Below are 11,217 nucleotides of genomic sequence, written 5' to 3'. Positions count from 1 at the left end.
TGCCCTGGGCAAACTGTGGAAGCCCAGCCTCCCTGAGTTACCAGCGCTGGCTTTCTGAACATTCCAGTGTTAAGGCCCCTCTTTCTGCAAAGCCCAGGCCCTCCCTCCCTTCCTGCTACCCCTGGAACCTCTGCCCCTTCTTTCTACTCCTGCTGCTAGATTCATGGTGACCAAAGAGTCTGAATGGGCTCAACAGCAAGGGCCAGGTGCAAACTGAAAACCTTCACTGACCACCTGCACAGGATCTATTCAGGAGCTGCAGGTAACAGAGAAGTCCTGGCCCTTAGGAGTTCAGCCTAGTGGGGAGTAAACAGGTAATTTCCATAAAATGCTGCAGGCTACAACGGCACCACTAGGAAAGAAGTATTTTGCTTGCTGGGGAGCTGCCTGAAACCCCAGGAAAAGGAAGCCCCAGGGAGGGGTGTGCATCAACCATCAGCAACTGTTAGCAGCTTGGAGTGGCTGAAGGGGAAATGGCTCTCATGAGGGAGTTAGCACTGTCGGGAAAGGGCTACACCTTCCTGAACACCCCAGAGGCGAAGGGACCTGCCCGAGGTTGTGCAACTGGTAACCAGCTGACAGAGTTGGGCTTCCCATCAAAGTCTAGGTGGCTCAGAACTCATGGGCTATCCTGTGTCTCTAGGCAGGTGATCCAGGCAAGGAAAGAGGGATTATATAGCTGGTGGGTTAGCCTGGGAACTTAATGGAATGATGGGACATTTCTGCAGGAAAAGTGTTAAAACAACTGACCCAAGAAGTAGGTTTAGATATCCCGCTGCCAGGCAATGAGACTCCCCAAAGCTGTGGTAGCCCTGGGGCTGGATTCCCAGTCCTGGATTCCCAGGTGGTGGGCTCCCTGAGCTGTACCCTAAAGGTTCCCAACACTGTGCAGAGTTGCATTTACAGCAGACCCTCAGGTGCCCTCTCTTGAAGCCTCTGCCTGGTTCATAGGATAGTGGCAGCTGAGCTGTGGCCACTAAGCACTGAGGTTGCTTGAGAATATTGAAAGAAAGAAGAGTCTGGCTTTTATTGGATATCAACAGGGCCAAGTGATCTAGTTTTCAGAAATACCTGTGACAACCCAGTATTTTTCAGTTGGGCAGCAGATCCTGATCACCTCATCCTGACTCACCTTGCTCTTTCCCAGGCTCTGGGGCCAGTGCCCTCTGCCCCTTTCCAGGTGTCCAGGCCTGCTTTGTCCAGGCCTGGGCCTGGACAGGAGGTTTGGGGGGGAGGTCAGAGAGTGATTCAGATCAAAGCTGTCAGCTGATCATTTTATGGAAGAATCTATATTGAAGAATCCTTTGCAAAGTGAATACTTCCTGAACTTGTTTTATGTTTTAATAAGACACCAAGAATGGTTTAATTTACACATACACAAACATATGGGCTGGACGTACACAAGGGTTCAGGTAGGCATGAGACTAGACACTTTACTTGCCAATTTAAGGCTTAATTGTTATCCCTGCTTTAGAGGCTTTGGTCAGTGTCTTGAAAAAAGGTTAAGAAGCGGCAGAGCCAAGACTTGGATTCCAAACCGCCCAAACTGCAAAGCCCTGGACCACTGATTCCTCTTACACCTTGGTGTTTGAGTCTCTAACATGAAATTTACAAAGAATGCAGATTCCTGGTCCCATCCCAGAGTAACTGATTCAGTGGGCCTGGAACCAAGGCAGGGGAACCTGCATTCCACACGCGAATCTGAACCAGGTAACTCTGCAATAGCACTTGTCCCTTCCTCCCTCTCTCTAATCCGGGAATCTAGCTGTTGTCCTAGGGTCTCAGCTAGCAGAGGTTGGGAGGGAAGCGCGGGGTCTGATCTGAGAATTTGGGCTTTTTTTTTGCAAATGACTTGACGCTGGGAAAGAAGCTTAACATCGCAGCAGCCCGTCGCCCCACACTCTCACCTGCCTCAAGGTGCGCCCAAACTGGCCGAAGGAGTTTGTCCGTTGCGATTCCCTAATTCTGAGGACTTTCACTTTCCTCTTTTCGTAAAACCTAAAACCCCCCCAAGCCGAAAATACCTGGCTAGCCCCTCCTCGCTTAGGCGACTGGCTCCGTGTGAGCGGGGAGGGCCCGGATGTCGGGCCCAGGACGGCAAACCTGGCCCGTCTCCTCCCGGTCGGAAAAGGTAGTGCAGGTGACTGGGCGGCGGCTCTGGGCCGGGCGCGGGCGAGGAACCCGAGGGCTGAGCGCAGGCGGCGGCGGAGGGCCGCGCACGCCTCCCGTCGGGCTTCCGGCCCGGGTCGCGGCTGGCTGCCGTTCTCCCAACACCCGGCACCTGCCGAACACGTACGGGGCGCGGGGTCGAGGGGGCGCGCGGGCCGGCTCTGTCCCTCCTCCGCCCGGCGGGACGCTGCTCCCCGGTCCCCCGCGGCTCGGATGCCAGGTCAGCGAAGGGTTAAGGAGGCCGGCTCCCTCACCCTTGGAAAGTCCCCGAAATGACGTTGCAACCCGACAATTAAAAAAAAGCTTAATTATAGAGACAGGCTCTGGGAGTTGGAACAAACCCGGTCGGTCGGTGGGGCCGGTAAACAACTCCGGAGCGAGCGGGCCGGGCTGGACGCCGCCCGCGGAGCCCGCGCCCCTGGGAGCGGGGGAGGGGAGCGCCCTCCAGGAGTTGGGAACCGAAGGAAATTCGAGGAATCGGCCTTCTTTTGGCGGGGGGGTGGTGGGGAGTGGAAGACTTTTTAGCTAGCCCGCGGAGCCAAGGCCCCGTCATGGTGCTTTTGGCGGGTCCCGCAGTCGAGGGGGTTGGGGGGGGAGGTAAGAGGCGCCACCTGGAGGGGGGGGCCCTGGGTGCGGGTCGGGACTGGCCCTGGGCCCCGCCCGCTCCGGGCCCCTACCCCCTGACTTTCCACCCCCGCTTCTCCGCCCCTCCCCCGTCCCCCCCCCCCCCGCCTCCCGCCCCGAGCAGAGCTTCGCGAACCCTCCAGATTTAAAGACCAATGGGCCCTTTTCTTTTCTTTTTTTTTCTTGCGGGGAGAGTGGGGGTATAGAAAACTGAAATAGCTTCACATCAGGACGCAGACTAACCTTGTGGTTTTAACGCGCACCCTATTCTGTCCTGAAATCTGGAACTCATTACCTCATCACTAAGAAACTGCACGAAACCGCTCCCCCCACCCCCCTCCTCGAAGCGGGGACGAGAGAGAGCAAACAGCCCTTTAAGAAAGAAACCTACATTTGAATGATTTAAATTAAGGTGGATGGAAGTTATTTCCCCTTCTGGCGCTTGCCAGATTTCAAGAAAAGCTGAAAAATGGGAGCAGGGGGAGGGAAGCAACAGGCAAAAGAAGACACCAAAAGAAGAAAATCAAGGGGGCAGCGGCCAGGTTAAAAATGGGGGCCATTAACTTAAGTCACAGGGGACAAATAAAAGCAGAGCGGACTGGGGATCACATACATTGCACATACATTGGTTCATGGCTGCAGCAAAGGTGGTGTGTTTCATGAAGATGGAAAAAAAAGACAACAGGTTCCTAAAACAGTTGTGATTTGGAAGGTTTCCGGGTTTGCTCGGAGGCCGACAAGTAAATAAGAAATACAGTAAAAATATGTGTGGTGGTGGAGGCGGCGAGAGTGCGACTCCAGCGCTCTGCTCCGCCCGCCCGGACCTTTTCAAAGAAACGTGCTCATAATGGGGTGACCTAATTACATCGCAATGGAACCCGCTCTTAGCCACTCAGCGCACGGGGTTTCATAACAGACCCGGCGGCCTCGAGTGCTGGGAAGAAACGTGCGAGGGCTGAGGAGGCGGCCGGGCACGCGGGGAAATAGGAAAGAAACGCAGCCCCGCGGTTTCCACCTCGGTCTGTGGGGGACGCATTCGCAACTTTTTATTTGGGTGGGTGGAGGGGTGTCCGAACAAACAGTAAATAAATATATACTTTCCAATTTTCAGAAGAGTAATTGCCAACTCGAGGCCTTTCGGTTTCGAGGATCCCATGCCCCCCTCCCCCCATCCCGCCAAAACAGCGCAGTGTGACAAGCCATATGTTCCATTCCCGTGAGGGCGGGGGAGAAGCAACAGTAAGTGTCGCCTCCCCCCATCTTTGTATCTTCATTCTTACCAAAGTAACTTTTTTTTTTTTTTTGGTTCCAGCGTCTGTGGTGTGTATACGTGTTGCTTAGGGAGTTTCGGGCGCAGCCTGTGGTTCAGAGCGCGGGGCAAATTGTGCGTTGCTGGGTGCTTTTTTTTCGGGGGTGGGCAGAAGGGCGTTCGTGAGGATTCAGGTTTGTTTTAGAAAACTATTTAAAGATTACTGCGTGCAATAAATACGACTCCCAGGCCTGTGAAAACAAACAGCCCGGGCGGGGGTCTTTTTCGTGGAGCACCCCCACCACCCCGCCCCCCCGCCCCCCCGCCCCGGCCCAGACTTGGAGGGTGTCCGCTGCACAGCGAACGCCAGTGTAGACGCGAGCGGCGCGCGAAATCGCTTGGTGCTCGCCGTCGCCAGGCCCGGTCCTCCAGGGTGTGTGTGTGTGTGTGTGTGTTTTGGGGGGGAACCTCCTTAATCCTTGTCCCTCACCCCACCCCTGAATAAACAAAACCCTAGACGTGAATGCTCTGTGCTCCCCGTATTTCCAGTTTCCTCTCCCCGTGGGATTTGCGGAGGGGAACCAAGGGCTGAAAAGATCCCGGGGAAAGAGCGAAGTTGTGCGGTAACTTAGAGAAGTTTCAAGGGAGATCGGCACAAGATGGAAACCGGGCGCTTAGGACGGGCTTCTGCTCCCGCTAGCAAAAAGAGAAAGTCGAGCCCGCCTTCCAGCCCTACCAAAAAAAAGAAAAGAAAAATAACAACACAACAACAAGAACCCCGAAGAGTGTGGAATGAGTGATGTCACAGAGCAGCGCTCGCAGGCTGACAAAAGGGGGGCGCCCCTTCCCCACCCCCCGCGCCGCGCGCGGCCCCAGAAAGGGGCGCCGGCAGCCCGAGGTAGACAGGCGAGCGGACTCGAAAGTTTTCCTCTTTAAGAAAAAAAAAAAGTTGTGCGCGGCTCGCAGTGGGTTTTTTTTTCCCCCCTCTTCGCCTTCTTTCCTCGTCTCCCCTCCCCCCTCTTCCTTTTGAAAGTTTCTTTTTTTTTTTTTCCCCCGAGTTTGACCGCATGGCTGATTCAACTTCAGTGTCAATCAACTTTTTTTTCTTCTCTTCCTCATTTAAATAAGTTTAAAGCTCCTCCTCCCCCTCCGGCCCACCAAATCTGAAACTTATATAAATTGGGCTTCGCGCGCCGCAGCTCGGGAGAGTCGGAAAGGCGAGGGGCGCCGGGAGCAGGCGTGTGGGACTCCTGACCGGAGAGCCGGAGGCTGCGCCTTCCCCGCACCGGGACCTTCGCGACACACCAGACCCTCGTCCCTGCCCCGCGCGAGCGCCCAAGATGACCACCACCCTCGTGTCTGCCACCATCTTCGACTTGAGCGAAGTTTTATGCAAGGTAAAGTGGGGCGCACCGCTTGCTTTTCAAAGTCTTTTTTTCTTTTGTCCTCAAAAAGAATCTCCAAAAGTTTAGGTCTGGACGGGCAGGGGTGGGGGAGAGAAAGAGGCGAGATGGTGGTTTTTTCCGCCTCATTTTTCTCCCCAGTTTGAAGGAATTTGGCTTTCTCCTCCCCACCCTTTGCGTTTCGACTGTTCTGGCGGGGATTACCTGGGAATCCAGAGACCAGAGTTTTAGGGGCGCAGTGTGCTTGGGGGCTGCCCTGGGCAATGTTTGGGATTGGGGCAATTTTTCGGTAATTCTTTTCGTCCGTGACGTGCCACTCTTGAGCCCGGCTTCGCTTGTCCGCTGCGTTTCGGGTGTCGCCGCTCCCGGGAGGGAGTTCGAGTCTCTCCAGCCACTTTGCCGGACTGCAGGTCGGGAGGTGCGGGTCCCTCGGGAAGGAGAATCTCGGGATGATGTTTTGCTGGGTGATTTCCCCCTCTGTTCTGGAGAGGCTGGGGATCTGCGAGAAAAAGGCCAAGAGTTGTGATTCAAAGCATGTTGTCAAACGAGTTTGCATTGGGACTTCAGTTCGCCCCAGCTCGACAGGCTTCCTCTTGTGATAGCCGATCGTGCTGCAGACTTTGGGGGTGAAAGTGGCGCTCGGGTTCACCCGCTTCCCTCTTTTCTGAGAAAATGAGATTCGTGGATATGGATGGGATTGGGGGGGGGGCGGTGGGGGAGACACGACGACAAAATGCCCGTCTGAGCTCTAGGGTCTTGGCGAGGAAGGATTTAATGAGGGCCTCCTTAAGTCGTATGGCTTGCCAGCCGGTGTGGAAAAAGGCGAGTTTTAAATCCGAAATATTTATTCCAGAAGTGCAGTTTAAGGGTATATAACAGAAGCCTGTGGATGTTAGATTTTTTTTTCGCCCCCTCTCCCCGGTTTGAAAGAGAGAAGCTGCTTGGCTGCTTTTAATTGCTAAAGTGTTTTGCCTTCTTTTAAACACGTCGAGTCATGTTGCTGTCTTTTCCTAGCTTGCTTCTCCAGTCGGTGCAGCTGCCAGGGCCCCAGGGCTGCAGAGTTGGGGTGCAGGGACACCCTGGAGCTGAAGAGCAACATCAAAAAGTTTGAATTTCAGTTTCCTTCCCTCCCTGTGCTTTTCCAAACTTCAGTTGCCCTGGCGGCTGCCTGAGCTAGCCGGCACTTCTTCCTTCTTTTCGCGGCTCTCTAGCTCTTTGATCTATTTCTCTTTCTCTTGCTCCCTCCCCCCTCAGGACTTTTTAAATGAACCTCATTGTTGGGAACTGGCTCTTCACTTGGTTCCTGTAATCCGCTCCAGGGGGTGGTTGCTGTTACAGATTCCCGATCCCCCGCAGCTGATCCTAAGGGGCCAACTTTAGAATTTGCACAATGACACCCACATGGGCCTGGAAGCCAACTCCCAGGTCCCCTGCTCACACCCTTTCCAAATCTTGAGTACAGGTTGGGCAGGTGAATTGAGTCCCATTGGAACAGAGACCTGCCTGTGGTGCCTCTGCCCCCCGCCCCACCTCCCCCACGTCCATTATTGACTGGGAGGAGGCTGGGGGGATTTGGTGCTTTCCTTTTCCTTCCCACCTGCAGCTTTGCGTTAAAGATTAAACACTGGCGCTCTTATCCAAGCCTGCTCTTGCAGCCAGGAGACTAACTGCAAAGGCATCCTCTCAGCGGAGGGGGTGGGGTGCGCAGTGAATGGTGGGAGAGATCATTGTAGAAGGCTCCCCTTCTGGGATCATGGGAGTTTTGTATTCAGGGATCACATCCCTCTCCCCGTAGCCGCCCCCCCCCACACCCCCATCAGGGATTTCTCCTCTAGCCCCTCCCTCTCCCCTCTCAGCAGCAAGGTAAAGTGAAGGCAGTCTGGAAACCTGTTGCCAAAGCAATAGATGCTTCTGAAGGAGGAAGTTGAGAGTCTTCGGCCAGGCTGTGTGTTTGTGTGGGGCGGAGGTAGTCAGTTAAGCAGGGACTGATTGAAAGGAGACCTAGCCCATAGTCTCCTGCGGTTTACCTTTTTTTGTTAGGAGGGTGGGAAATGAGAGTTTGTGAGTTGTGTGAGATATTTTCAACTGAGGAAGGTGAAGTTGGATTTTCTGGATGAAAGTGGTAGCTTTGGGGACAGGATATGACAGTGCATTCCAGGGATCCAGGGACTGGCATGGAGTAGGTGCATGTGTGAAACAATGTCTCACATAGGCCAGGATTTTTGTGGTTTTTTCTGCCTGGGACCAAAGTAAACCCTCTGGGGAATGGGAGAAAGAGGAGGAGGGGGCTTGCTGGCGGAGAGGTGAGGATGGTGAGTTCCTTTGAGAGGGAGCATTTCTGATCGAGGAGGGGGCTGCCCTTAGGGGGTACTCTTCTTGGGCCTGGTGGATGGCCTTTGCCACTAACCACAGTCTCTCTCCTCTCTTTCCCCTCCAGGGTAACAAGATGCTCAACTACAGTACTCCCAGTGCCGGGGGTTGCCTGCTGGACAGGAAGGCGGTGGGCACCCCTGCCGGCGGGGGTTTTCCCCGGAGGCACTCGGTCACTCTGCCCAGCTCCAAATTCCACCAGAACCAGCTCCTCAGCAGCCTCAAGGGTGAGCCAGCCCCAGCTCTGAGCTCTCGGGACAGCCGCTTCCGAGACCGCTCTTTCTCAGAAGGGGGCGAGCGGCTGCTGCCCCCCCAGAAGCAGCCGGGAAGCGGCCAGGTCAACTCCAGCCGCTACAAGACGGAGCTGTGCCGCCCCTTCGAGGAGAACGGAGCCTGTAAGTACGGCGACAAGTGCCAGTTCGCCCACGGCATCCACGAGCTCCGAAGCCTGACCCGCCACCCCAAGTACAAGACGGAGCTATGCCGCACCTTCCACACCATCGGCTTCTGCCCGTACGGGCCCCGCTGCCACTTCATCCACAACGCCGAGGAGCGCCGTGCCCTGGCCGGGGCCCGGGACCTCTCTGCTGACCGTCCCCGCCTCCAGCATAGCTTTAGCTTTGCTGGGTTTCCCAGTGCCGCCGCCACCGCCGCTGCCACGGGGCTGCTGGACAGCCCCACATCCATCACCCCACCCCCCATCCTGAGCGCCGATGACCTCCTGGGCTCACCCACCCTCCCCGATGGCACCAATAACCCCTTCGCCTTCTCCAGCCAGGAGCTGGCGAGCCTCTTTGCCCCTAGCATGGGGCTGCCCGGGGGTGGCTCCCCGACCACCTTCCTCTTCCGGCCCATGTCTGAGTCCCCTCACATGTTTGACTCTCCCCCCAGCCCTCAGGATTCTCTCTCGGACCAGGAGGGCTACCTGAGCAGCTCCAGCAGCAGCCACAGTGGCTCAGACTCCCCTACTTTGGACAACTCAAGACGCCTGCCCATTTTCAGCAGACTTTCCATCTCAGATGACTAAACCAGGGTAGGGAGGGATGCCCCTGCCTACTCCCCTCCCCCACCCCCTCATCCCCTCCCCACATCCCCTACCCTTACCTCCCTCCCCTTCTGATTCCTGACAAACCCCTACATTAACAAGGTTAAGCTCAACCCCTTTCCCCCAGAACCTTGGAATGCCCCCTTCCTCTCCCCTCTTTACACCCCACCCCCCAACATAAGGACAAGTCAGTTTGTCAGTAGCTTCCTCTGGCTTGAACCCCCTCGATTTTTATAGCCCACTTAACCATGCATAACAGACAAGTCCCATATTTGTCAGTAGATGCCTTTTTTTTTTTTTTTACCCCCGCCCTGGCTTAAGCCTTAAGTGCCAAATCACAAAAGAAAAAGCAGTAACAGTTTACAGAAGCAATTTAGTGCCTTGTAATCTAACTTTGTCACTGTGACTACATTACCTCTTCAGCGCCAGAGGGCACCCGTGGGCCTCCCCAGAGCCTCTGCCCAGGGGGAGGGGGAGGTGGGGGGGGCATGTAGAACCAGCAGCTCCCTCCACTGGCAACACAATTGCACCTTTCCTTAATTTCAATCTCCCACACACTTCTTCCCTCCCTCTCCCTGGTAGCCCCCACACCCCCCTCGGGAGAGTTGTTGCCAGACTTGGGTTTTTGGGGAAACCTGTCTTGACATTCAAAACCTTTTTTCTTCCCGACCTGAACCTCTGTTGACTAATCTTGCCTGGGTTCGTGTAGGTCTGCAGGAAGGAAGACTGCAAAAGCGGATGAAGATTGTGACATAAGTGGGACTTTGTGATTTAATTTTTTTCTTTTTTAAGTGGGGAGGAAGGGGAAGCTAGATGGACTATGAGAGACTTGATTTTGGTGCTAAAGTTCCCCAGTTCATATGTGACATCTTAAAAAATAACAACAAAAAGAGAGAAAAGCTTAAAAAAAAAACATGTAAGGGGTGAGCAGTTAATGGTATTCATTCCACATACAATATCTGTGTAAAACGATTTCCTGTAGAAGTAGCTTTAATGGTTTTTGCTCTAGAATACCGTAGGTCTATCCTTAGAGCACTCACGCCATGCTTTTTTCCCTGGGTTTTAAACTTCATATAACTTTCAGAAATTGGAGAGCAAAAATTTTGCTTGTCACTGCACATCAATATAAAAAAGCTTATTTAACTTATCAAAACGTATTTATTGCCAAACTATGCTTTTTTTTTGTTAATTTTGTTCATATTTATCGGGATGACAAATCCATAGAATATATTCTTTTATGTTAAATTATGATCTTCATATTAATCTTAAAATTTTGTGACGTGTCTTTTTCCTTTTTTTCCACAGTTTTAATATATTATTCTTCAACGACATTTTTTGTAACTTTACACTTTTTTTGGTTATTTTATTTTAAAAAAATGAAAAATTAATTTAAAAAAATGCAAAAAACTGTTGGATTATTTATTTTAGAAATTTCCCCCCTTTGTGTTGGACTGCAAATTGAGTTTCTTTCTCTTTTGGCCTTTCACAACTAGGACTGAGAATGTATGTAAAAGTTCTGTGACAGTACAGAAGGAAAACAACTTTTTATGTATAGCTTCTAAAAGGGAAAAAAAAAAAAAGAAACCCTTTGACTTCCACGTGCCCATCTCAAGACATTCCGATTGCAGATTTGAGGTTCTGGATTCCAGGTTTTGGAGTTTTCCAATGTTAATACAAACAGAACTGGCACACCACACATTAAGATGAATGTAATTATTATTCCTCTTGCTGGTCACTACCGTCGCTTTCTATTTCTCTTTCTTTGTGTGAATTTATTTAAAAAAAAAAAACTTTTTGTAACGACTATTTGCAGTTTAAAAATCAATAAACCCATTTTTTTCAAGAAACATCGATGGTGAAGCTGGTTTTGCTTGCTTTGGTTTTACTGTGCCTGTAGGCTTGTAGATGAGGTAGGTGCTAGGAAGGGGAGGAGGGGAGAAGGGCCCTGGTTGATTTCTTCTAGTCTTTAACAGCTAAACCAGTGGCTGGTTCCTTTTGTTGAGGTTGGAAGTCTGTTGAGCTTAGAGGGGATGGTGTGGGGGTTGATTGCAAAGCAGCCTGTATTTGTATTAACCTGCCCAGTTGTTGGTTGTTGACTAGGGGCCAGCCTTATCCACGCTGTAGCCTCGAAGGTTCTTCTGGAGACCTGAGGCATGGGGGCTTCCAGTCTTCCCTGCTTAGTCTGTGGTCCTAATGTTTGGGGTGCTGAAATGATAAGAGGGGGATGTAGCACATGGCACTCCAGCAAACCTGGATTTGTTCTTTTATTTGGGCGCTTCCAGCCTTTTTTTTTATTTTTGGCTGTGCCACCTGGCACATGCAATCTTAGTTCCTAGACTAGGGGTCAAACCCACACC

At 52.6% G+C, this 11,217-nt stretch overlaps 1 protein-coding gene across 3 annotated transcripts; it reads left to right on the top strand.

Annotated features, from left to right (window-relative positions):
• Positions 1-2,138: 2,138 nt before the first annotated feature.
• On the top strand, positions 2,139-10,707 carry ZFP36L1 (ZFP36 ring finger protein like 1). 3 transcript variants are annotated; one of them, XM_069595123.1, is made up of 4 exons: positions 3,703-3,812; positions 3,905-4,032; positions 5,171-5,439; positions 7,883-10,707. In XM_069595123.1, exons 3-4 carry the CDS (start codon positions 5,383-5,385, stop codon positions 8,840-8,842), a joined length of 1,017 nt encoding a protein of 338 aa, XP_069451224.1. In that variant the 5' UTR covers positions 3,703-3,812; positions 3,905-4,032; positions 5,171-5,382; the 3' UTR covers positions 8,843-10,707. The 3 variants fall into 3 exon arrangements, with proteins under 3 accessions (XP_069451225.1, XP_069451224.1, XP_069451223.1); XM_069595124.1 differs by lacking the exons at positions 3,703-3,812; positions 3,905-4,032 and adding an exon at positions 2,139-2,389; XM_069595122.1 differs by lacking the exon at positions 3,703-3,812 and having other exon boundaries at positions 4,018-5,439.
• Positions 10,708-11,217: the final 510 nt, after the last annotated feature.

The sequence above is a fragment of the Ovis canadensis genome, chromosome 7 (assembly GCF_042477335.2).
Source record: "Ovis canadensis isolate MfBH-ARS-UI-01 breed Bighorn chromosome 7, ARS-UI_OviCan_v2, whole genome shotgun sequence".
In the NCBI taxonomy this organism is placed as follows: domain Eukaryota; kingdom Metazoa; phylum Chordata; class Mammalia; order Artiodactyla; family Bovidae; genus Ovis; species Ovis canadensis.
The sequence above is the reverse complement of the archived record's forward strand: the minus strand, read 5'-3'. Positions and strand labels throughout refer to the sequence as shown.